The sequence below is a fragment of the Macrotis lagotis genome, chromosome 5 (genome assembly GCF_037893015.1).
Source record: "Macrotis lagotis isolate mMagLag1 chromosome 5, bilby.v1.9.chrom.fasta, whole genome shotgun sequence".
Taxonomy (NCBI): Eukaryota; Metazoa; Chordata; class Mammalia; order Peramelemorphia; family Peramelidae; genus Macrotis; species Macrotis lagotis.
Genome location: NC_133662.1, coordinates 184451218 through 184478868, shown reverse-complemented (window position 1 = coordinate 184478868; position 27651 = coordinate 184451218). Strand labels below are relative to the sequence as shown.

Genomic DNA, 27651 nt, shown 5'->3' with positions numbered 1-27651 from the left:
GGGGGTGGGTGAAGAGAGGAGCAAAAATAGAGAAGTGTCAATGCCTCTGCAATGAATGTATGAATTGAGGGCCAGGAGGCGGCAAGTTATGGGGCTGTCCATTTCCTCCTCTTCGGCGGCTGCAGTGGCGGGTTCCAGCGGCTTTGATAGAGGTGCAAACATTTTGGGGAAGGCGGAGGGGGTGGGGGGTGTAGAGCCTTGGGAAGGGAGGGGGAAGGAGGGTTAGGGAGGAGAATTTACATGAAACAACCTCGCGGGATCCCACTGGCGGCAATTAAGATCACAGGCTTTCCCCGGGCCCAGTTCTGATATGGCCGCGGCCAGCCAATCGGTCCCCAGGGCCAAGCACATCAAAGGATGCTCCTGTCCAATCGGGCCGGTCCCCCGTTCCCAGGGCCACATGGGCTCTATTTATGGGGGGCATAATGACTAGCCCCAAGACCAGTTTCTGTCTCACGTACCGAGAGTTCAAGTGGAATTAACTTTATTCCCCCCTCCCCTCTCCCCTGGCCCCCTCCCCCCAATTTCTATCTATCCCGCTCCTTCCAAGGTTGCCACCTGGGCGCTGGGAGACTTCGCGATTCCTTCCTGCGCTGAGTTCTTACCAAGGGGCAACCTGGTACCGCCGAAGGGGGCTCTCGGAGAGTGAGTTGGCCTCTTGGGGGCGGGGGGCGGGGTGGGGGGCGGGGAGGAGGAGCGGAGACTGAGAGGATGAGCTCCCCCAACACGGAAAGCTCCGGGAAGAGCCTGCAGTACCGCGTGGATCATCTGCTGAGTGCCGTGGAGAATGAGCTGCAGGCGGGGAGCGAGAAGGGGGACCCCACGGAGAGCGCGCTGCGCGTCACGCTGGAGGAGAACGAGCTGTGGCTCCGCTTCAAGGAGCTCACCAACGAGATGATCGTGACCAAGAACGGCAGGTAAGCAAGCGCAGGGCGCCTGGCTGCGCACCCCGACTCTCGCCGGGCCTCCCCGGTCTTCCCTCCCCGCTCAAGGACTCGCGTTTGACGGGAGCCCTTCCTCTGCCGGCTTGCACGGACCCAGGTTTGACTGACCAATGGACACGAAAGGGGCTCGAATCCCACCTCGGCCATCGCTTACCTGGGTGACCTTGGGCAAGTCGCTTCTTTCTGGATCTGTTTCTATTGTAAAATGAGAGCCCGAGAGCGGATGAGGCCCGAGGTGCCATCCAACTCTCAAACGGCTGCTTGAGGGTAAACTTCTAATTTGGGGGGCAGGTCTGCATTTCTGCTGTCTGGAGACGCACTGTGGAAAGCTATGAATAGGGACCTCAGTTTCTGGGGGGGGATCTCTTAACTCCCTCTTTGGGGGGAAATATTGGTCTTTGTACTCCTCCCCCGCCCCTCTTTGACACAGGAGCACACGCACTAACATATAGACACATACACTTTAGAGTGCACATTTGAGCTAGGCCTCAAGAGTTTGTTACCTTGAACGGTCAGGGCCCTGGACTTTATTCTTTCTCAGACACATCTTTAACCTCAGCCCCATGGGAAAACGGCTGTGTCAGGAAATCTGGAATACTTCAGGATCTGTGTGGAAGTGTTGGGTTTCCTAATTTCTGGTCTTTTTCTCCCCCCCTTTTTCTACTCCCCTGCTCCTTGATTCCTGAAATGCCCCAGTTCTGCTTTTTTCAGAATATCCTTGTAACCAACCAAAAGATGGGACGACAGGAGTCTCCCTTCATGAGCACTTAAGTTATCATCAGTTTAAGACTTTAAAAACTTGCTGCATCCTCGGGACAACATTCTCTGAGCCTAACAAACAGATGCAGCTTGTCTTTCTCCTACTCCGTCCCTCCCTCATCTCTGACCCTCTCCTGTTTGCTTTCTCCCCTTTTCCAGGAGAATGTTCCCGGTGCTGAAGGTGAATGTCTCTGGACTAGATCCCAACGCTATGTACTCTTTTCTACTGGACTTCGTGGCTGCAGACAATCACCGCTGGAAGTATGTGAATGGGGAGTGGGTGCCAGGGGGCAAACCGGAACCACAGGCCCCAAGCTGTGTCTACATTCACCCGGATTCACCAAACTTTGGAGCTCATTGGATGAAGGCACCTGTCTCCTTCAGCAAAGTCAAACTCACCAACAAACTCAATGGAGGAGGGCAGGTAGGTTCTGGCCTGTCCCCGACAAGACAGACTTTTGGATGGGGAAATGCGTCCCAATCTGAGAGGACAGAAGGACAGACAGAAGGGGACACCCAGTGATCAAGCTCTTCACGCAGAAAGAATACTATCCCTTCCTTTTATTGAATCAGGATTTAACTTCTTATCTCTACAGAGCTGATAATAGTAATATCAAGTCTGTCTAAAATGGGGATGGGCAGGAGAGGAAAAAGAAACCCCAATTATCTGTGAGATATTAGTTACTGGGTTATGCCACTCCATATATGGATCTTGGGAATCCCAAGGCTAGGAGTAGATGGAAACGTAAACATTTCTTCTAGTAAATCTAAATGTCTCCTATAATATTTACAACTTGAAGCTTGTTTCAACCTATAGTAAATAAAAATTGGTTTTCTAATTTTCTTTTCTTTTGTGGTTGGGAATAATTTGTGGAAGACTGTTTCCTGCCAAGATGCAAAACAAACCCAGACTTTTAAGGACATCGTAGTTATTATGGAGGCCTAAGGGCTTAATTCTGCCAAACCAAAGACTTTTCTGATTGGCTTTCATTGGCTTTAATGGTGTTTGTGTAGGATATTTGTCATACCCTTTGAGGAAAAGATTGTTCTTCAATGCCACATATAAATACCTTGAGAGGTATCATTACCAAAATAACTTTTTTTTATAATGATAACATTCTTTGATTTGGAATGAATCATGCTGGGTCTGGAATGGCCATCTTCCTCTTGAAAGCATTAATGTCAAATGAATGACTTCTCTTTCTGATGAAGCTGTTTTCTCCACCATGCATGCTAATGGAGGACTTCTCCTGCCTTCCTTAGATCATGCTGAACTCCTTACACAAGTATGAGCCCCGAATCCACATAGTGAGAGTCGGTGGGCCCCAGCGCATGATAACCAGCCACTCCTTTCCTGAGACCCAGTTTATAGCAGTCACTGCATACCAGAATGAGGAGGTAGGAAGAACTATTCAGAATTGCTTTGCGTCTGGGATTCCACTGTCTTAGAAAATTGGAACTTGGAGCTCTCTGCATGGAACAGGATTGGGGCAGGGGGGGAAGGAGAGATAAGATAAATTGCAGAGGAATTCAACCACCTTTTTTAAAGGGATCCCATTTGATTTTACTATTTGAACAAATATATATTTAGAGAAAAGATGAGAGAGAGACTGAGATTTATTTTGTTTAAACTTTTAAAAATACATCTGGACTAATATTCTATTTTCAAAGCATATGAATCATGTTGAATACCTTGGAGGACAGACTTAAGAGATATAGGAGGGAGAGGAGAGGAAAAAATGGAGCCTAAAATGAAATAATATGTTATAGTTCCTGATCTCTGATTTCATAACTATAGATCTCTTTGGATGAATAAATTCTTTCTACAAAATAGACTACAAATCTATAGTTTCTAATCTTAGATAGTGGCCTAAGACCCTAAGAGGTTAAGTGAGTTGCCCTAGGTCAGTAGCAAGTATGTTTCAGAGGCCAGCAATTTTAATCTTCAAGTTAAAATATCTATCCACTAGGCTGGGCCAGTTTGCCTCTCACTGGAATCATCCATATTATCAAATGAAATATATATATATATATGTAAAAACAGTATTAATGTTAAAATGCTATATGTTGTTTTCAGTCATGCATGACTCTTTATGATCCTAATTTGGTGTTTCTTGACAGAGCTGCTAGGATGATTTGCAATTTCCTTATCCAGCTAATTTTATAGATGAGAAAATTGAGCCAAAAGAGATTTGCCCAGGATCACATAGTTTATAAGAATTTTGAGTCCAGAATTTGAACTCAGGAAGATGAGACTTCTTGACTTCAGGCTTGGTGATGTAATTACTGTGTCTAAATGCTATATAAGTTTCAACAAATGTGGTAGTACTAATAATAAAAGTAAAGTAAATAGTAAGAAAATGGTAGGGGTTTTTTTTTTTTACCTTTGTACAATTAAAAAATTGACAAGGCATACCATTTCTTTACTGAGGGTTTGAACTGATGCTCTGTTATACCTGTGGGCAAATCATTTTTACCCCTCTCTGTCTCAGTTTCCTCATCTGTAAAATTAGAGGGCTTGAACTGGATTTCAGATAGGATCCCTCCCAACTTTTAATCAGTGTAAATTAAGATAGATAGAAGAGATTCCTGTCTATAAGAGTTGTCCAATGGGGAAAGAAGACTGTATAATCTTCTTTTGACTTGAAAGGAGAAAGAGCCTCTCTCTCTCCTAGATGGAAGGAATCCTTTGTTTGGATAAAGTGGGATAAAATCTTGGCAAGATTTTAATAGAGACATGAATAATCTGTTTCCCTGACAAAACTTATACAACAAAAGGTGCCCTGGAGATCTGATATTTATTTAGCAAATCTGATAAAAGTATACAGCAAAATTAGAATCTAACAGAGAAGATGGAGGTTTTATCTTGAAGATCTCATTTGAAACTGAATAAACCTAAAAAATAAATCTACTAACATTGGACCATTAGAAAACATTGTCTACGAATGATAATTATGGAAATTTTCTTTAGAACACCATCATTTGTTACAGAAGACTTTCTCATAGAAAAATTCATTTGAATATTTGCTGATTGTTGATCATTTGTGGGGTGTTTGTTTAGTACTAAATTTAGTAAATTTAGTAATGGAACATTGCAAAAGTATATTAGCAAATTCAATTTCTTGTTGTTTTTCAGATCACAGCTCTTAAAATTAAATACAATCCATTTGCAAAGGCTTTCCTTGATGCAAAGGAAAGGTGAGAGAATCCCTACTAATCATGCCCACTCAGCAAAGTACACAGAAGCTCAAATATTAGCTCTATCAAAGTTCTTTGGAAGAGTTTTCTTTTTTGTTTTTAACAAAATTAAATTTGTCTTTTTTTGTAGAAGTGACCACAAAGATATACTGGAAGAATCAGGAGACAACCAACAGACTGGCTATTCACAGCGTATGTTCTGCACTGAACTATTGTTTTAAGATACACTTTTTTGTTAAGTCGTAGAAGATGGAGATAAGATCTAGCAGACATGGAAAGTAATTTTGGGCTTATTGAGTGAAGGCAGGGTAGAAAAATTTACTCTTCTTCTGGCCACAAGGACATACGGTGGGAATGATATTGACACCACCTTCTCTGTACTGATTCCCTCTTCAATTAAAATCAACTCTTCTCAGACTTTGTGAGCCTAGGACGGGTAGGGAAATTGTGCTTGAACAGGGTAAGGTTATTATTTATTTTCTCTTCCTTCCAAACTCATATAGAGGCAGCTTAACAGGGTGGGGGGTGGAGAGAGAGAGAGAGAGAGAGAGAGAGAGAGAGAGAGAGAGAGAGAGAGAGAGAGAGAGAGAGAGAGAGAGACATTTCCTAGGGGTCTCAAAGTCTGACCCTTATCTGAAGGGAGCACCAGAAGACTGCGCATCCAGAGTTCATTTCTAATAAATGGTTAGTGGGTGAATATTATGGGAATCAATATTGTAGTGAGATCTGCAGGAAATGGGAATCCTTTTCAAACTGGGAAGATGACTTAGTTTGAAGGGTCTGGTCTTAAGTATTCATGGAAGTTCTTAATAGAGTTCCAAGTCATTGTAAGGCCTGGAAAAATATTCTACACAGTATCCAAGGTGAAAATGAATTGGACTAAACTTTCGGTGAGACCTGGGGAGGCTTGCTAGTCAACAATAGCCTTTAGATGGTGAGTAAGATAGGGTAAAAGTTAGGATTTAGCTTCATATTGCTCTGCTCTAGGTTTGGTGCTCTATTTGGGGGTAGGGGGTGAATTCTAGTCAAATAGGCTCTTTTTATACAACTACAGGGGGACTATTTGCCTATGGGTACATTAGGAAGGTGTGCTTTCCTGCTCCTATGTAAAAGTGTATCATTTTACCCCTGCTATGTAGAGATCAGAGCTTTTTGCAAAGTACTGAATGCAGGCAAAGCAGTAATGACTGGGGGTGGGGTGGGGTTGAGGTTTAAAAGTAATGACACTATTGGAACCATCAAGGTTATGGTCAGTAATTTCAAGTGGCAGCAAGATTAACAGACTTCTGATTAAAAACCTTTTTTCCCTTTTCTTTTCTGAATATGTAGCTGTTTATTATCCTGTGGTAGTTAACAAATCTCTTGTAAAGTAAGTCAAAAAGTACTCAAAGCCACTTAAAGTCAATGATAAACAAATTGGGATCATGGATGAGGTTTCACATATGTTGTAGCTAGATCTGTCCAGCTCACATGGATCTTGTCTAAAGAGTTGTTCGTGGTTTGGCGATTGTGAGCCATTTGCTTACCCAAATGAATTGTCCCCTTTTGGGGTTTCCAAACAAGTGTCCATATTTTTCATAAAGAAAATGGAAGGAAAAATGGATTTCAAATTTTCAAATTATTCAAGTATATGAGAGACAGAGAGAGAGAGAGAAAGAGAGAGAGAGAGAGAGAGAGAGAGAGAGAGAGAGAGAGAGAGAGAGAGAGAGACCAGAGGCAGAGAAAGAGACAGACATAGAGCCACAGACAGACAGCGATACACAGACAAAATCAGAGAGAGACAGAGAATTGCATAAAGAGAAACAGAGAGTAAGGAAGAGAAAATATGAAGAAAGAATTTTAGGGCTCCTCCACTGACAGTCTAATCAAGTCTTTTAGGCATATGACCTGGGATCCCTAGATGATTTTTTTAAAACCACAAATCATTGAATTGTCTATTAAGGTATGGAGAGATTGTGATCTGTTTTGTACAGTTACCACCCTTGCTAAAATTGTGCATACTTAAAAATATTAAATGTCAGTATTTTGGGAATAGGAAAGATTTAAATTCTGAATCTTGCCATATGGTTGAGTCAGACATAGAGTTCTTGCTTTTGTACCCAGCATATACATTTTCTAGGCTGTTCACATAAACCTTAACTGAAGCTACTTCAGGGGAAATAAAGAAAGAAGACAATCACAGGTCTGAGAGAAATATTTGCAAAACATCATTTAATGAGAAAAGCTGTGTATTTTGCAGAACTTTTCTTTTTCCCATTTTCTAATTGATAACTTGTCCCAATGTTATTCAATATTCTTTCTTACAGTAGGAGGGTGGCTTCTTCCTGGAACTGGTACCCTTTGTCCACCTGCCAATCCCCATGCTCAGTTTGGCACTCCCTTAGCACTCTCTTCTACACATGGCTGTGAACGGTACCCCACACTCAGGAACCACCGATCATCTCCCTATCCCAACCCATATACTCATCGAAATAACTCTCCAAGTAAGTCTGATGTCTGTGATTAGTTAGTGTGGCCAAAAGAGGTGATTTTGGAATGGTCTCCTACAAGCATTGAGGCTTCTTTTGCAAATATTTATGAATCCAATTTGATCTGTCTTTTGGTAAGGGAATGATTGAATATAGACATGGAGAGGGAGGAGACAGAGGGGGAATAAGTAAGATAATTGCTTACTTATGCTTTTTGGATATTTATCCTGGAACGTGTGTATGTTTATGACACCTGAAGGTGTCAGGATATTTTAGGCAAGATAAAAGGTTATGGAAAATCATTACTGAAAGTCATTCCAATTCAGTCAGGGACATGGCTTCCAGACCATCTCTTCTATCAGGGGTTAGATCAAAATGAGTAATACTTATCAAGTATAACTTCTATTTTTTATACTCCAGGAACATCTATCACCTGCATTAAGGGGGCAATTAGATTCTAGAAACTGTATATTCTATCCCATATCATATTTCATATATACTTTTTTTTTTAGTTTTTGCAAGGCAATGGGGTTAAGTGACTTGCCCAAGGCCACACAGGTAATTATTAAGTGTCTGAGGTCGGATTTGAACTCAGGGACTCCTCACTCCAGGGCCGATGCTCTATCCACTGCGCCACCTAGCCGTCTCTCTCAGAATAGTTTTTAAATGCATAAAAAAATTATATATGTGAAATGCAGTCAATGACAAAAAATAATTTAAAAAAACAAATTCATAGACCCAAACTGAAGAACCGTGATTAGAGTAAGTTATTAAGTCTCCTGAATTCATAAGTAGTTTTTAATTTTCAACTAGATTTAGAAATGCCTTCAAGAATAGGGATGCTATAGTTCCCTCCTCTATCCTTAATATCAGTAGATCACTTCTTGGGATCATTGTTAAAAGAGGAATCCCATGCAATATAATATGATAATCTTTGTGGGTTTTTATCTTGGTAAAATCAAATATGAAAAAAAATACTATTTGACTGTTAAAAAGTCTTTGATCAGGAATTTTTCCCTTCCTGTCTAAACTCAATTGAAACCATAAAGTTCATTCTCTCAAAAATGGTCCCTAACTTACAACCAAATTTGAATTTCAATGTCTTGCTTCCTCTCCATTGAGAAATTGTGCATATTCTGTCCTAGATTATATTTCATTTATACCACTTAATTCATGAGCTCCTAATCCTTTTGTTTACATTCTCAGAATATTTTTAAATGCATAAAATAAAATATATAGGATTACAAAGGAAACTATTATGTTGAAATATAGTCAGTTACAAAAAAAAATTTTTAAAAAGACAAGTTCATTAAGGACCTGGATTAGAGTAAGTTATGAAGTCTCCTGATTTCATAAGGATTTTTTTTATTCTCAACTAGAATTAGATATGTCCTCAAGAATAAGGATGCTATGTTCCCTCCTCTACCCGCCAGCATCAGTAGATCAATAAATTCTTGTTATTACTACTCTTTGACCCAGGAGAGTGCCTTTTAGATCATTCCCTGACATTGCTGGCTCAAGTCAAAGAAGAGCATAAAGAAAATAAAAATAGGTTTATCTTATGCCTTTCTACTTCTTTCAAAGGGGCTCCCAACAAGTAGTACCTCTATCATCACATCAGTCCCTGAAATACATTGTGGCAAAAGAAATTAGATGATTTTTGATGAATAAAAATACTTTTTTGTTGTTAGCCAAGTCCTTAATCTTTTTTTCTATTTTAAATTAAAAAATAATTAGTAACTTCATAGACCTAGATCTAGCTAATTAGGTGGTACAGTGGATGAGATACTGGGTCTGAAGTCAGAAAGATTCATCTTGAATTCAAATCTGACCTCAGACATTTCTTAGCAGCAAGTCACTTAACCCTATTTGCCTCAGTTTCCTCCTCTGCAAAATGAGCTGGAGAAGGAAATAACAAACCACTACAATATCTTTACCAAGGAAGTCCCAAATGGGACCATGAAGAATTCAGTATGACTGAAAGCATTAATACCTAGACCTAGAGCAACCCCTTAATTTCACATCTAACAAACTGAGACCCAAGAAATTTAAATGACTTTTCCAAGATTACTCAGCAATCAGAAAAGGAACTTAAGCACAGATCCTCTGAATCTATTTAAAATTTAGACAACAACAAAAACATTCAAGAAAATGTTTTAAAAGATAGCATATAGAAAGCTTCAAATGATTTTTTGTTTTACTTTTTAAATTTAAATTAATTAGCTTTACCAAATTAAGAGCAACAAATTATATTTCTTTCCATTTCTTCTTAGGCAGGTCTTGCATCAGATTTTTGACCCTGGCTTTATTTAGTCATAGTCTTAGTATATGCACTGTTCTAATATTGTTACTCATTTTCCATTGCTTCATTTGTCTTCCTTTATTTCTCTGTATTTCTCTGTAATTTCTTTTGATTCAGTAACTCCTTCCTATTGATTTAGACAATTTCTTTATGGAATTTCCCCCCACTGAGCAGTTGTTAAGTATGTAGAATATTTCTGCTGTTGATCAAAAGATCCATATAAATAGTGCTTACCACTTCTAAAGGTTTGTATGTGTGTCTTCTATACCAACTGTTCATTTTCTCTCCTCTCAGCAAATACAATTGATACAGGTCTCAAACTTGTCTAAAAGCATTGTTATAGAACATATAAATGGATATCTCCAAATAGATAATAAATCATGTCCATTGTTTGATTTAATTGTTTTATTAGCTTTTTTAAATTTGGTCTCAAGTTGAATGTTTTGTTTAGGAGATGCCCCAGTAATCTTTTTTTCCCCACAAATTCCCTAGCCTATTCTGACAATTCTTCTGCCTGTCTGTCCATGCTTCAATCTCATGACAACTGGTCCAGTCTTGGAATGCCCACCCATACCAGTATGCTGCCCATGAGTCATAGCACTGGCACATCTCCAGGTTCTAGGTAAGGATTATTTTATCTTTCTTCGTAGACTGTCATAGTTTGGACCCTTAGGAGTGGTTTACCCCATCAGTGAATAACAATGCCCATTCCTTCTTAATATTTCAGCTTCTTCCTTGCTATATGCCCTCCCTGACTGTCTCAATACATGCAGAGGAGAACAACAGTCAGGAGCCACTTTCATGCTGGCTGTAGAACTAACTGGAGAGAAGGTAGCTCTCACCTCATTCTCTGGCCCAGGTTCAGCTTTGAGGCAGTGCCCCCTGCCCCAAACCAAATGGAAACCTCTCCAGTCTCATTTAATCCTCTAATATGCATCTGATTTTACCCTGCTTATTAATAAGGAATCTCATTATACAGCTACTCTTCAGAAAGAGTAAGTGGGTGGAATTGGTGTAAATAAAAGAATTAGTGAATTAATTTGTGGGGGTAGAAAAATTGAACAGAGAATATATTGATGGAAATGATGCTAAGTGTTTCAAGACCTCAAATTCAGAAAGAAATAGAATTATTTCTTGTGATCACTCATGGCTATCAAGGGTCATAATTTTTAGGGTTAGAAGGTACTTTAGAGGTGATCTCCATTCCCCCTCTCTTTTTTTTGTTCAGATGAAGTAACCCCCTTCATTTTGCAGAAAAGGACACTGAGGCCTCAGAAAGATTCTAAGTAACATCTCAAGATTGTACAGTTAATTAGAGAAGACCTAGGAGAGACATGATAATGTGTTCCAAGCATATGAAGGGATGTAGAAGAATTAGATTTGTTCTGTTTGACTCTAGTGAACACAACCAGATGCAGTAGGGGGAAGGTGCAAAGGAATCACTTTTGATCTTGATGATAAGAAAAAAAATAAAACAAAAATTCCCTACCATTATAGCCATACAAAAGGAAAATGGGTTCTTCAAGAGGGAATGGAATCATATTCTCCTTCTTGGAGGTCTTCAGTCAGAAGCTGGGTGTGAGAGTCCAAGTATATTTCAGTGGGGATTCTTTTCGGGTTTGGTTTGGACTATGTGGTTGCTCAATTCAAATCTGACCTTAGATTCTGTTTGACCCTGGACAAATCAATTTACTTCTGTCTGTCTCCATTTCCTCAATTGTAAAATGGAGATAATAAGAGCACCTTCTCTACGGGGTTCTTGTGAAGATCAAATGAAATAGTATCTGAAAAGCACTGCACAATGCCTGGATAATGAGGGACCTAATGAAAACTTGTTCCTTTTCCTTTTTCCCCACCCAACTTCTTAAAATTCTGTGTTTGTGACTCTTAACTCTTTTCATTATGCCAGGAGACTCCTTTTTAATAAGTCACTTATTTAGAAATACATGCTGTATATTTCTCACTCAATTGTAATGTCCTTTAGCTCAAGATCTGCATTAGGCAATTCTATGTTTCCCTTTAGTAGTAATGGCAGTGTCTTGACTCTCTGCAATCTACCATGATTGAATAACTTTTTACAGGGAGTAATGGAATGTGCAAAATAACAATGAGCCAGTCCCTGGTTATTTACATATCCCTTTCAGGGATTAAGAAATATTTGCAAGTGGGGTGAGTTTTAAAGGATATAGAACTAGGAATTGGAAAACATCTTCATTCTTATAGTGCCCTACAGTCAAGAACCATCCTACCTCTCCAGATTTTATATAACAGTGCTCCCTTCTTGCTCTTCATCTTCTCAATTACACTAGTCTGACTAGATGGACCAACCATTTCCCCCAGTCTTCATCTCACTTTCCTGTCACTTTCCTGTGCCAGGAAGTCATCAATTCTCCTTAGCCTTTTGAATACTTTTTGACATAAATACTTTGAGTCTGTAAGAATCCTTTCCTCTAAATTATACATTTCAACTGAGATGCAAATATTGTAAGTCCTAATACAAGCTTAGTACTCCGCACATAACAGAGACTTAATTTTGTGGTGTAATTGAATTCATCAAACACTTATTGCATATGTTTATGTAGAAGTGCTCGACTAGTCATTTGAGTTTTAATGTTTTATCTAGTAAAGAGGAATCAAAAATGAGATGAGTAGCTTATTGAAGGAGGGATAGTGTCCTGGAAAATCAGATCTATAATCCTTCCTTAAGACACATTCTCTGACTGTCTCTGTGTAAGTAATGACCTCTCTCAGCCTCATCTTCCTCATCTGTAAAATGGGATTAATATCAGTAGTAACCACACCAGGGTGCTATGAGGGTCAAATGGTAAACAATAATTAAAGTGCTTTGAAAATTTTTGAGTGTTATGTAAAATTTTATGTATTATTACTATTATTATTATATTCCTGACTTTTAACTATCTAATTATTGGGGAAAATATTTATATATAATTCCTTGTGATTACAAACAGGATTTGTTGTATCTCTTTTGTGTACCTGCTCTCACCTCCTTATTCGCTTGCATTTTCTTCTTTCCAGTCAGTATCCTAATTTGTGGTCCGTGAGTAACAGCACTATCACCCCGGTGGCTCAATCAGCAGGAATGTCCAATGGGCTGGGAGCTCAGTTTTTGCGGGGCTCCACTGCACATTACCCACCCCTGCCCCATACGATTTCAGCCTCCTCTTCCTCTGGATCACCACTGTATGAAGGCAATGTCTCAGCCACAGATATTCCCGACAGCCAGTATGATGCCTCAGCACATGCCCGCCTGGCAGCCTCATGGACACCTGTATCACCACCTTCCATGTAAATCGAGACACTTTAAAAAAAAAGAGTTGCACAGACTTTTTTGTTATTTCCTCTTGAATCCCATGGGCTGATATGATCTACTCTCTCTCTCTCTCTCTCTCTCTCTCTCTCTCTCAAGGGTTGGGGGAATAAAAGGTATAGGAAAAAGCTTCTGGACTACATTTAAAAAGAAGTAAAAGTTAGATTTCTGCTTTAGCAAGACTACGAAGCCCTCAATTCTAGGAAAGAGGGGCAACAGTTCAATCTTGAGTTTGGGTTTAAGCTTCTTTATATCTCACAGGAAATTGGATTTAGAAACAAAATTTAGTCAGCCTATTTTGCCCTAGGTTTGTCTGACCCAGAAGTTTGTTGAATACAAGGTGCCACTCCATATTTGATAACAAAATCTGGACACCAAACATAATGGTGTACATATCAGTTTCCTATTGGCCTTTTGTCAATGAGGTGTCTATGTACACCTGTTCCTCTTTAAATGAACTACTCTTTTTCCAGTTTATTAAAAAAATCAATATTACTTTGGATCAATTCACAGTTACTTTCTATGGCAGCAAACAGAATTGTAATTGAACTGTTTAATGACAAAGTAAATTGATAGTTGGAAACAATATTAGGATTGCACAAGGTTTAGTTGAACTGCAAAGTTTGGGAATTTGTCAGCCCACGAGAGTGTTATTATTTTGAGCATTTGCAATTATTTGTATAGTTAGATTATACCATAACTGTATGTTTATATTCCTTTTTCTACTAAAAATAATCAAAGACAATCAGCAGGAAATATCTCCTGCTAAATAAAGGCAATATGCAAATTTTGGCTGCTCTAGTTGTTATTAATCTAATCCCCCACCTTTTAAGGTGAGTTTTGCTATTTGATTACAGACGGTCATAAGAAACTTTGAGACAATTCCCTACTCAGCATTAGAAGCAGCTGTGAAAGAATCATTAGATGATAAAGGAAGTAAGTTTCTTTGTAATATGTGATTTTATTTCGTTTCCTATTTATAGTTCACATTGTAATTGTTTTGCACATCATAGCATGAGCCAATGTGGATATTGGGCCAATTATGCACATGACACAATTATAAGGGGTTGATGTGAAGATGAATTGTGAAGTTTACTAGTTTTAATTTTAATGTTTAAATGATGCCAGCTTCATCCACTATTGTAGACAGGTTTCCTTTACAACATAAACTTCTACATTGTGGCTTGATTTTAAATTTCTTATATAAGAAGAAAATACAATGGATAGGCAAAAAGAAAAGTTCAAAAGTGTCCTCTGTCTTTATTCTGATGCAAGTAAACAATGTAGAAGAAACCAGATCAAGGCACATTTTCCACAAGTCTATAGATAATGGGACTAAAACCCATTGGCCAGAAAAGAATGATATGCTTTGACAACTTTTTGTAAATTTGGAGATCTAATAGCTTCTATTTTGTGAAAAATGTACAGTGAATGTGTAAATCCTTTTATAGCTGTCTCTTTTAAATAGAAACTGTATTTAATCATGTATAACATGTATTTTAAAATAAGTTAAGCATTTTCAAATTTAGTAAAAATAATTTTAAAATGTTAATTTGTACTTTGTGAAAATAAGTCCTCTAAACTTTTTTCTTTTAGTTTAGAATGTTTTTTCTTCCATTAAATCTAGTTGGAATCTGTGATTTATTCAATCAGTGTGAAATACATCAGAGGAGAACACAACATTATACCTCACTTTGTACCACTTATGCTTTAAGTTTTTGATTTTTGTTTTAAGTTGATACATTTTTCCCCTTGGGCCACACTGAACAAAAATTACATTTTGGAAAGAATCAAACAGATTTTTTAAAAATTTAAAACAATAAATCATGGATTCATATTCCCAAGACCTTCAATAATAGGTTTCTAACCACATAACTATGATACAGAATAAATTTCCATTATTCTGAGCATTAGTTTCCTTATTTGGTCATATCAATAATTCCATTCAGATGTGAAGTAGATAAAAAAAGTATTATAATTGTGAAAAATCACAAGTCCTATGCCTATTTAAGAATGTATTTTATCTATCTTCAGTGCTAACACAGTCCCTTTCATATATTTGGCACTTTGTTATTCCTATTAGAAGAGTGCCTTTCACATACTAGGTTCTCCATAAATACATTTGATTTGATGCTTATTTGGGCAATATGCTAAGTAATTTGATGGGAAATCAAGCATTAACTTCCAACTTTCTATTCTTTCTTTTTCCTTTCCATATATCACAACAACTTGTGATAGCAGATGAAGAAAAATATTCTGTTAATGCACAGTTACTAGCAGTGAATCCTTCATTACTACTAATTCATCATTAGACCAATATTCCAATATGTAAAGTATTAATACTAAAAAATCAGCATTATAAAGTGTTGGCATGCAGCTGATATGAGTAAACAACATGATATTCTTCTGGCACAGATTTAATTAGAATATACTCAAGTATCCTCAGTTTGTAGTGAAAGCCTCCAGTTTATAAGTTGTCTAAAATTCTCTGCCACTTTGATTTAGGAATTTTTAACTATATCTTCCTGAAATAACTGCGAATTCAAGTAGGACTCACTATTTTTTTTTTGCAAGTCCTTAACCTACCTTCCCTTTTCCATTTATCTCAACTGACTACAGTATTCCCACTTGCTGGAACTATTCAAAAGGATATTTGGCTGTTATGAAAAGTAATTAAATTACTTTAGAGTAATTCCTTCTGTTTGCCAATGAGCTAGAATTTCTCATATATTGGTATCTGTCTTTTCCCCAAAGTTGACTGCTTTCTAGAAACTTATTCATGAAATGGGGGTTAATACTTCCTGTCAGCAAAAAAAATCAAGAATTTGTTGATCTTCATGAATTAGAAGTAGGCTTTGTCCAGTTGATTTTGTGCCAAAAAACCACCGAACAATTGGATCCAAGGATTGAAGGACAAGTAGTTATCAGATCAACTATCTTCTTTTGGGGGTAACTTTAAAGAGATTCTACAGAAAGAAAAAAGGAGCCAGAATCAATAGAAAAATTGAGGCTAGTAAGGATTGTATTCTAACAACAACAACCACATTAATATCAACAAATAAGGATCGATGTAACAATTATGAAGCTATTATTCAGTTCTTGGTGTTAGGTTTCTAGGGTTTTGCTTAATAATAACTGGATTTTTTCCATAAAAAGAAATTTTTCTTTCTTTTTTAATAGCATCTTTAATAAAGAACTCTAGTATTTATTTCACAAGCTCAAATGGTATAGTAGGTGTCGGCTTATGTAAACTAGATTGCTTTGCAAGAAGTCTAAACCAAATCACAATCCTACTACAGATTATTTTTCCTCATTCTTTGCTATCATTCAATTTTATTTGAAATGCTTTCCTGTGGATGCTTTAACTTCTAAATTGTGAATCTTTAAAAATCTGCTTCCCCAAAGTAAAAAATGAATTAACAAGAGTTGACTGTCCATTGTCCTTTGCTTTAGTAAAATACTGATTATAAGATCGTATTCTAAAGTTATCTGTAACTCTATTAAACAATGATTCATTTTTGTGGTCAATCTGGTAGAAGCTATTTCAGAAAACTGGCAGTTCTCTACTAAATCTCGATATGAGATGATTTTTTTTCACAATAACATTTGAAATTCCATTTTATTACACTTATATAGACATTTGAACATTCTTCATTATTTTTCTCTTGCATATAATTATTTTCCTTTTATCTCTTGTCTTTAGAGTTATTGTTTTGTCAGGGTATTTTTCTCTTCACTGTTTAACGTGACATTGAGACCATCCTCAATCTTGCTTCAATCAATCTGGACTAGTCAGTATTTCCCAAATATAAGAATTACATGAGCAACAGTGTTGCAAAGTGAATAGAGATCAGGCCTTTGGTTCTTGAACACTTGGATTCAAATCCTGCCTCTGATATATTCTGGCTTTGTGATATTGAGTACATCATTTAACCTTTCAGTATATGGGTAGAGAAAATTTCCATGTCTGGAATGAGACTTGAAATAAGAATTGGTTGAAAGAAGTGGGAATGCATAACTGAGAGAGAAGAGAAGGCTTAAGGAAGGACATGCTAACTGTTTTCAATTATCTGAAGGGATGTCTCATATAAGACAGTCCAAGTTTTTTCTATTTACTCACAGAGGAAAGAAGATAAAAGGGTGAAACTTTCAGACAAAACTGGAAATAGGACCACAAACAAATGAAAAAATAGAAATATCAGAAATTATTTAATAAACTTAATCAATGATAGTGGAATCATCACAATGATTAAATTCTAACATCAACTTTTCCTAAAAAGTGCATGAGAAAATAGAATTGATTACAAAAGAAAATGAAGAGGAAATGACCAGTTTCCCAATTATAAAGAGAGAAGACCTGTAACTGAGACTACATAAATTTGACATAGTTGAGGGTCTAATTCTTTCAATATCTGGAAGAACAGGGAAATGAAAGAATATATTATGATTACTACTGAAAAATGAAATTAAGAAGCTATCAGCAAAAATAAGGACATCATTAATGAAAATATCAGAGGAAACTAAGTGGGATTTCTCATATATTACATACATATTGAATAAAATGTTGAACCTAGAATTCTGGAGACCTAAGTATGAAAACAGTTTCAGATATTTAATAGCTGGGTGATCCTAAGCAAGCCATTTCACCTTTCTCAGTCTTAATTTCTCAGTGTTCCTTATCTATAAAATTATAATACTCCTAATAACTGCTCATTTGAAGATCAAATGAACTAATTTTTGTAAAGGTTTGAAAATCTTTAAGTACTATAAAAATGTTACCTCTTTATTAGACATTCTACAACAGACTACATTTGAAAGGTACAGATTCCAAGAGCTTAAAGTTTACTGACATGAAAGGGGCATTTAATAAGTTATTACAAAGGTCAACCAGACAAATGATATGGTGCACTTCTTGTATTGTTTGATAGGCCTGGCAAATTCTGTTCCCTAATAAAAACTAAGGTACAAAATGGAGAGACATTTGCTTGAGAAAAGTCTTAACTACTCTCATGGAGGACATTCAACATTGAATCCAAAGGAAAGATGGTATCCCCATTCAGATGAGAAGTTATCCAGTTGGTAGATAGCATTGTACTGACTGCATGAGACCTGAGAACATCAACAAAATATCATCACCAGAGCTTCTTGATTGAGAGCCATGGTCACTTAAAAGAATTGAACCTGATAATGCACCCAAGATAAAGAATGTCTATTTTCCAAATGCATGTTCATGGATAGCCTATAGGACCAGTCTATTAGGACATTCTAATAGACTGATGTAAGCCAGAATCTAAATTCTTTTAACACCAAAGGATCTTTCTCCACTAGTCAGTTCTAGTCTTATTTTGGGGAATGAGTCCAGTTTGTCTGAGGCAAAGATTGAAGAGGGTCTGCAATGTTATATTAAGTAGTGTCCATTTTGTCATTTAAAATAAGAGTGATTCAATATGGAAAAAAACTTTGTATGTATTAAGTTTCCTCTGATAAATATTTGGTATTTAAAACATATAAACGCTATACACACATCTATGTCTGTGTGCTTGTATGTAAGTGTATGTAAAACCAAAAACCATTTTTCAATAAATTAATAGTCAAAGGATTTGAACAAATGGCTCACAAAAGAATTACAAGCTAATGATAACCATATTAAAGAATGTTGTCAATCACTAATAATAAAAGTACAAATTAAAACAACTCTAAGATTCACCTTACCCCCTCCAAATTGGCAAAGATGAAAAATGATGAAAACTGTGTTGAAGGAGTTGTGGGAAGAAAGGGCCAATCATGTATTATTGGTGGAACTGTGAATCAGTATAACCATTTTGGAAAGCAATTTGTAATTATGCAAATAAAGTGACTAAAATATCCCATACTCTTTGACCAAAAGATTCCATTTTTAGGCTCATGTCCCAAGGAAATCATTGATTAGAAGAAAGTCCCTCTATACACAAAAATCACTTTTGATGTGAGCAAAGAATTAGAAACAAGACAGATACCATCAATTGAGGAAAGCTTAAAAAATGTTACTTGAATGTAATGCAATATAACTGTGATGAATGTTGGAAATAACATGATGAATGTGATATATATAAAAAGAAGTATAGAAAGAACTATATAAATTGAAAGTGAATTTAGCAGAGTTAAGAAAAAATATACATAATGACAACAGTGTGAACAGAAAGAACAAGAAAATAGCAACCGCAAAAATCAAATTATCTGAGGCAGGTATACCTGTTTCCAACTCCAGCTCTCTAGATTCTAGGTGAATAAGGTCTTCTCTATCTTGATTTTGAATAACAAGAATCAAGACTCAAGATTGCAGAATGTATCCTAAAAGACTTGACTCAAAATTAATGATCTCCTCAGAAGTTTGTTGTCCTAGCCTCTTTGTGGCTATTGCCATGTCCCAGATTGACCAGATCCTGGGTCCTCCCTGTTCCTTGCCTTCTTTGTATCTTCTAACTCAACTTGCATATTGGCAGAACTGTGCCAAAGTCTCCTCCCCTGGGGATTTTTTTTCTTCCCTATAACCTTCCCTGGATATCTCCCCTTACCCTTTTATCCTTGGTCACTTAGTCCATCTCGCCCTTTCAAAGAAGGCACTTCTTGAAATTTCTTTGTATCTTCAAAATTGGCATTGCCTAGATATATCTTGCTAACAATTCTTGGGATGGTCCATATGGATTAAGATAGTAGCAAAGAAGCAGTTGTGAGGGTGTCAGGACTCTGCATAAAAAAGTTAATTGGAAAAGAAATGTGAGGAAGAGCCCAGACCTACAAGAAAGAAAACTCCAGGAATGATGGTTGCAGAAAGTGAAGATAAGGAAAAACAAGGAATGTATCAAAAATTTCTTTCTTTTTCAGAAGCAAAACACTTTAAAAAAAGTTTTCAATCATTTGTATGTGTATATTTCCAAGCTACCAAATTTCCTTCCACCCTTCCTTCCCATCCCCCTCCCCTCAGCAGGGAACAGTCAGGTTAGTATTTTTCTATACAAATTTTGTTAAACATATTTACAAATTAGTCATTTTTGGCATGAAAAATTAAGGGAAAGCATTTCATAAGAGATACTTTTTAAAAAAGTGTTCATCAGATACAGTAGGGGTATTTGTTTTCTACGTGTTTTGTTTTTCTTCCTTTGGTTGGGAAAAAAATTTTACTTTAAAATAGCCTAGTTCATCACTTCAGTAGAAAGCAAGCTTCTTGAGGGCAGGTACTATTTTCATTTTATTTTACAGTTAAGAGAATTAAAACCAGAGACTTCTGTCCAAGATGGTGGAGAAGACAGGCACTGTACTAAGTGCTCCTGATTTCCCTCAAAAAGTAGCATGAAAGAAACCTCTTAACAGAAATTCAATTAACAAAACCCAGAAAAAAGAAGCTAGGAGAACACTTCTGTCTCAGGGGACCGTAGGTGAACCAGTAGTGGATACCAGAGGGCCAGTGCAGGGACAACAGCCGGGTGAAGTCAGAGGACTGGCCTTAGCCACAGAAACTTCAGTGAGCGGTGGTCTGAGAACCAACTTTAGCTGCCGAATCTTTCATCAGGGGGAGAGGAGCTCTGGTGAGTCTTAGTTGACAGGAGGGTGAGTTGAAGCACAGAGAACTGCAGAGCACACGTGGAAAATGACCAACTGGATCCAGCACATAGTTTCATACTTTTTGCAGAGCATTCTTTCCAGAAGGAATGGTAAATGACCCCCACTCCCTCAAGCTCAGTAGTAGGTGAACTGGGAGTGGGGGCTCAGGTGTGGACTACAAAGTTCACTCAGCTGAAAGGGAGATTAACTCCTTCCGCCATGGCCCAGCACATTGTTCAAGGTCAATTCAGACCCTAATGCTTCTCCTTACTCCCTCCTCACCTCCTCCAAGATTAGGGAGGAGAATTCAAACACTTCAGAGAAAGTAACCAGCACTTCCTACTGGCTGGACCACTTGGAGTTACAATACCAAGTGATCAAAGCCTCTAGGATCTTCAAAAGCAAACCTCTGAAAGCCAGGCCCTAATCCCAATACAAGATCCTAGGAAAATGAAAAAAGGTCATCAAAAGGGGGGCCCATGGAGAAATACTTAGAAGAAATAGATTCTAACCCAGAGAGATATAGCACTTATGAGGATAATATGATTTGGTCTCCAGTCCAGAAAGACTTCCTTGAAGAAATCTGGGAGGAGTTTAAAAATCAATTGGAGGGGCAGCTAGGTGGCACAGTGGATAAAGCACCGGCCCTGGAGTCAGGAGTACCTGGGTTCAAATCCCGTCTCAGACACTTAACAATTACCTAGCTGTATGGCCTTGGGCAAGCCACTTAACCCCATTTGCCTTGTAAAAACCTAAAACAAATGAATTGGAAAATTTGGGAAAAGAAACCCAAGATAAGATTAACACCTTGCAACAAGAAATAAATCCTTAGAAAATACAATTGGACAAATACAAAAATGAGAATAATTCTTTCAGATCTTCAATTGGGCAAATGCAAAAAGAAAATAATTTTTTCAAAAGTACACTTGGGTAAATGGAAAACTTCAAAAATAGAATTGACCAATTGGAAAAGGAGTAGCAAAAAGTAAATGAAGAAAATTCTTCTCTAAAAAAAGAATGGATTATGTGAAAACTAATGACTTCATGAGACAACAAGATTCCGTTAAACAAAACCAAAAGATCAAAAAAATAGGAGAAAATGTAAAATACCTCATCAGCAAAACCACTGACTTTGAGAATAGATTGAGAAGGGACAACCTGAGAATTATAGATCATCCTGAAAACATTGAAAAGGTAAAAAGCCTGGATATATTACAGGATTTAGTTATGGAAACCTGCCCTGATATCATGGAACCAGAGGGGAAAATAGTTATTGAAAGAATACATTGATCCCCTCCAGAAAGAGATCCTAAAATGAAAACACTAAGTAATGTTATGGCCAAATTACAGAACTATCCGTTAAAAGAGAAAATCCTGCAAGCAGCCAGAAAGAAACAATTTAAATAGCAAGGAGCCACAGTAAGGATTAAGCAGAACCTGGCTGCATCAACATTAAGGGATCAAAGGGCCTGGAATGAGATATTCTAAAGAGCAAGGGAGCTTGGAATACAGCCAAGAATCTACTGCCCAGCAAAGATGAACCTTCTCTTCCAGGCAAAAAGATGGACATTTAACAAAATGGGAGACTTACAACATTTCCTGATGAAAAGATAAGAGCTAAATAGAAAATTTGGACACCAAACAGGAGGCTCAAGAGACACATGGAAAGGTAAAGAAATATAAAAGGGTAATGCAAAAGAGACTGCTATCCAATAAGATGAAACTGGCTATATCCATACGTGGGAGAAAGATTCTCATAACTCTTGAGAATTGTAATTCTATTAGAGAGAATATACTTAGTCAGAAGTGATGGACACTCATGACTTTTCTGTGACTCAGACAGAATGATTTAAAAACAATACCTCCTTAAAAAGGGGGAAAGTAAGGAGATGGGAGGATGGAGGAGATTGAATGGGGGTAAATCTTATTATATTAAGAGATACAAAAGACCTATTGCAATAGAGGAAAAGAAGGGAGGAGGTGAGAACCACCTGACTCTTACTCTCAGCAGACTTGGCTTAAAGTTAACTTATACACACTCATTTAAGAGACTTATCTTACCTTTCAAGTATTAAAAGGGGGGAAAGGAGGGGGGACAGGGAGGGGGAGAAAAAGGGGAATCAACAGAAGGAAGGGAAGGAAGAAGGGGGAAAGGAGGAGGGCAGGGTTGATATAAGAGGGCAGGCACACTGAAGGGGGTGGTATTTAGAAACAAAATACTGGGGAATATGGATAAAGTGAAAAAAGGGAAAAATACTAACAAAGGGAAAATAGCATGGAGGGCAATAAAGAGTTAATAATTATAACTTTGAACATGAATGGAATGAACTCTTAAAACATAAGTGAATAGCAGAGTGGATTAAAAATTGGGATTCTACAATATGCTGCTTATAAGAAATACATTTAAAGCAGATATATATATATATATATATATATATATATATATATATATATATATATATATAGAGAGAGAGAGAGAGAGAGAGAGAGAGAGAAGGTAAAGAGGTAAAGAGTTGGAGCAAAACATATTTTGCTTCAGATGAAGTGAAAAAAGCAGGGGTAGCAATACTTACCTGAGACAAAGGAGCTGCAAAAATAGATAATGTTAAAAGAGATAAGGAAGGTAACTATATCCTCCTAAAAGGTACCATAGACAATAAAATCATTTCAATACTGAATATGTATGTACGCAATGGGATAGCATCCAAATCCTTAGAGGAGAAGTTGAAAGAGCTATAGGAAGACATAGATAAGCAAAACTACTAGTGGGAGACCCCAACTTCCTACTCTCAGATTTAGATGAATCTAATCATAAAATAAACAAGAAGGAAGTTAAGAAGGTAAATAGATTGTTAGAAAACCTAGATATGATAGACTTATGGGGGAAATTTATTGGGGATAGAAAGGAATATGCTTTTTTCTGCAGTTCATGGCACTTACACAAAAATTGACCATGTGCTAGGGCATAAAAACCTAATGACCAATTGCAGAAAGGCAGAAATAGTGAATACATCTTTCTCAGATCATAATGCAATAAAAATCATGTGCAATATTGGGCCAGGGAGATATAGACCCAAAACTAATTGGAAACTAAATATCCTCATTTTAAAAAATGAGTGAATCAAACAGTAAATTATAGAAAGAATTAATTATTTCATCCTAGATAATGGCAATAAAAACATACCAAAACCTATGGGATTCACTCAAGGTGGCTGTTAGGGGACATATTATATCTTTAAATGCTTACAATAAATTAGAGAAAGGGGAAATCAATGAACTAAGTATGAAACTAAAAATCAGAGAAAGAACAAATTAAAAATCCACAATTAAATGCCAAATTAGAAATTCTAAAAATTAAATGAGAAATTAGTAAAATCAAATGCAAGAAAACTATTTGAACTAATTATAAAATCGAGAGTTGGTTTTATGAAAAACCAATAAAATTGATAAACCTCTGGCCAATTTGATGAATAAAAAAGAAAGAAGAAATCCAAATTGCTAGTATCATAAATGAAAAAGGTGAACTCACCACCATTGAAGAGGAAATTAAAGTAATAATTTGGAATTATTTTGCCCAACTCTATGCCAATAAATTTGACAATCTAAGTGAAATTAATGAATATTTACAAAAATCTAAGTTGTCCAGGTTAAATGAAGTGGAAATCAAATACCTAAACAACCCTATCTCAGAAAAAGAAATTCATCAAGCCATTATTGAACCCCGTAAGAAAAACTCTCCAGGGCCAGATAGATTCACAAATGAATTCCATCAAATAATTAAATAGTAATTAGTTCCAATTCTATATCAACTCTTTGGAAAAATAGGTGAAGATGGAACTCTGCCTAACTCTTTCTATGACACCAATATAGTGCTGATACCTAAACCAGGAAGAGTTAAAACAGAGAAATAAAACTATAGACCTATCTCCCTCATGAATATAGATGCAAAAATCTTAAATAAAATTTTAACAAAAGAATTACAACAAATTATCGCTAGGATGATACATTATGACCAAATAGGATTTGTCTCAGGAATGTAGGATTGGTTCAATATTAGGAAAACTGTTAGTATAATTAATTATATCAATAACAAACATATCAGAAATCATATGATTATATCAATAGATACTGAAACAGCTTTTGACAAAATACAGCACCCATTCCTACTAAAAACACTAGAGAGTGTAGGAATAAATGGATTGTTCCTTAGCATAATAAGCAGTATCTATTTGAAACCATCAACAAGCATCATATACATTGGGGATAGGCTAGAGGCATTCCCAGTAAGATCAGCAGTGAAACAAGGATGCCCATTATCACCACTACTATTCAATATTGTATTAGAAATGGTAGATTCAGCAATAAGAGAAGAAAAAGAAATGGAAAGAATTAGAATTGGGATGGAAGAGCCAAAACTCTCACTCTTTGCAGATGTCATGATGGTATACCTAGAGAATTTCAAAAAATCAACTAAAAAACCACTAGAAAAAACAGTAACTTTAGCAAAGTTGCAGGATATAAAATAAACCTTCACAAATCCTCAACATTTCTTTATATGATTAGCAAGATGCAGCAGAAAGAGCTACAAAGAGAAATTTCCCATTCAAAGTAACCTCAGTCAATATAAAATATCTGGGAGTCTACCTGCCAAGGCAGACTCAAAAACTTTTTGTAAACAATTACAAAACACTTCTCACACAAATAAAATCAGATTTAAAGAACTGGACAAATATCAACTGCTCATGGATAGGTTGAGCTAATACAATAAAAATGACAATTCTACCAAAACTAAACTACTTGTTTAGTGCCCTACCAATCAAAATTCCAAAAAAATTACTTTAATGAGTTAGAAAAAATTAAGTAAATTCTTATGGATAAATAAAATGTCAAGAATTTCCAGGTATTCATTAAAAAATGTGCAAAATAAGGTGGCTTACCCTTACCAGATCTAAAATTATATTATAAAGCATTAGTCATCAAAACTGTCTGGTATTGGCTAAGAAGCTTGATGGATCAGTGAAATAGACTAGGTTCAATAGCAGGAAATGATTATAGTAATCTGTTGTTTGATAAACCCAAAGAGTCCAGCTATTGGGATAAAAACTCTCTTTGATAAAAACTGTTGGGAACATTGGAGTTAGTATGGAAGAAACTTGGATTAGACCAACACTTTACACCCTATATCAAGATAAGATTAAAATGGAAACAGGATTTAGAAATAAAAAACAATATTATATGTAAGCTAGGGGATCAAGGAGTACTTTCTCTGTCAGATCTATGGAAAGGGAAGCAGTTTATGACCAAGGAAGAGAACATCATTAAAAACAAACTAGATAATTTTGATTACATTAAATTCAAAAGCTTTTGCACAGACAATAACCACTGTAACCAAGATCAAAAGAAATGTAATAAATTGGGAAACAATTTTTACAACTAGTATTTCTGACAAAGGACTCACTTCTAAAATATACAGAGAACTGAGTCAAATTTTCAAAAAACAAGCCATTCTCCAATTGACAAACTGTCAAAGGATATGCAAAGGCAATTAATAGATGAGGAAATCAAAGCAATCCTTAGTTATATGAAAAATTGTTCTAAATCATTACTTATTACAGAAATTAAAATTAAAGGATCTCTGAGTTACTACCTCACACCTCCCCTACTGGTCATTTTGATCAGAAAGGACAATGATCAATGTCGGAGGGGATATGGGAAATCTGGAACACTAATATATTCTTGGTAGATCTGTGAACTCATCCAACCTTTCTGGAGAGCAATTCAGAATTATGCTCAAAGGGCAGCAAAAAATATGCATGCCCTTTGATCCAGCAATACCACTACTGGGTCTATATCATAAAGAGTTGATGAAAAAAGGGTAAAAACATCACTTGTACAAAAAATATTCATAGCGGCCCTGTTTGAGGTGGCAAAGAATTGGAAATTAAGTGAATGTCCTTCAATTGGAGAATGGCTTAACAAACTGTGGTATATGTGTGTGATGGAACACTATTGTTGTATTAGAAACCAGGAGGGATAGGAATTCAGGGAAGCCTGGAAGGATTTTCATGAACTGATGCTTAACGAGATGAGCAGAACCAGGAAAACACTGTACACCCTAGTAGCAACATGGGGGTGATGGTCAACCATAATGGACTTGCTCCTTCCATCAGTGCAACAATCAGGTACAATTTTGGGATATCTGAGATAGAGAACACCATCTTTATCCAGAGAAAGAATTGTTGAGTTTGAATAAAGATTAACTATTACCTTTAATTAAAAAAATTATATTATTATGTAATTTTGCCACCTCTTGTACTTTATTTTTTTCCCCTTAAGGACATGATTTCTCTCTCATTACATTCAACTTAGATCAATATATACCATAGAAAAATATAAAGACTAACTGCTTGACTTCTGTGGAGGGTGGAGGGTGGGGGGAGCAAGATTAGGGGAAAAATTGTAAATGTCAAAAATAAATAAAATCTTTCTAAAATAAGAGAATTAAATCCATAACAGTTATTAAGGGTTATTTAATTATACCCCTTTAACTTTGAAGGAACTGAGGTTTAGGTGTAAGACAGCTTTCCCAAGGTTCCACAATATAAATGGCAGAGTCAGAATTTTAATCCAGATATTCTGATTTCTTATTGAGCATTCTTTCTTCTTTGTGTACATAATACACCAATACACTGTTATACACCTAGTAGGTATAGCAAGGGTCTGACCAAAGGGAGCCCCATCCCCAGAGCTTGTGCAGCATTCACAGAATCCAAGAGGAAAATGTAGGGAGCCTATTTCCAGAGAAGAGATGCTTGCCACCCAACACTCTCCATTGGGATTTTATATTTGATACTGATGCTAATTTATGGTAAGCTGCTTTTTGTGATTGGGGATAGATAAAGAGGAAGGTGGGTGGAGGAAGCAGTCCCAACATGGACTGGAAGGAACCTTAGAATTTACTTAACTTTTTCTTCTTTCTACCATTGAATAAATTGAGGCACACCCTCATTACCTTTAATGTACTACCAAGAGCATGAATTTCATCTAGGGAAATTTCCAAGGGAGATACAC

At 36.7% G+C, this 27651-nt stretch overlaps 1 protein-coding gene across 3 annotated transcripts; it reads left to right on the top strand.

The window, feature by feature from the left end:
* The first annotated feature begins 711 nt into the window (after positions 1-711).
* Positions 712-13038, top strand: TBXT (T-box transcription factor T). 3 transcript variants are annotated; one of them, XM_074190295.1, is made up of 8 exons: positions 712-917; positions 1863-2127; positions 2967-3101; positions 4840-4901; positions 5032-5093; positions 7211-7384; positions 10164-10293; positions 12708-13038. In XM_074190295.1, exons 1-8 carry the CDS (start codon positions 712-714, stop codon positions 12979-12981), a joined length of 1308 nt encoding a protein of 435 aa, XP_074046396.1. In that variant the 3' UTR covers positions 12982-13038. The 3 variants fall into 3 exon arrangements, with proteins under 3 accessions (XP_074046396.1, XP_074046395.1, XP_074046397.1); XM_074190294.1 differs by having other exon boundaries at positions 7208-7384; XM_074190296.1 differs by lacking the exon at positions 7211-7384.
* The last annotated feature ends 14613 nt before the right edge of the window (positions 13039-27651 follow it).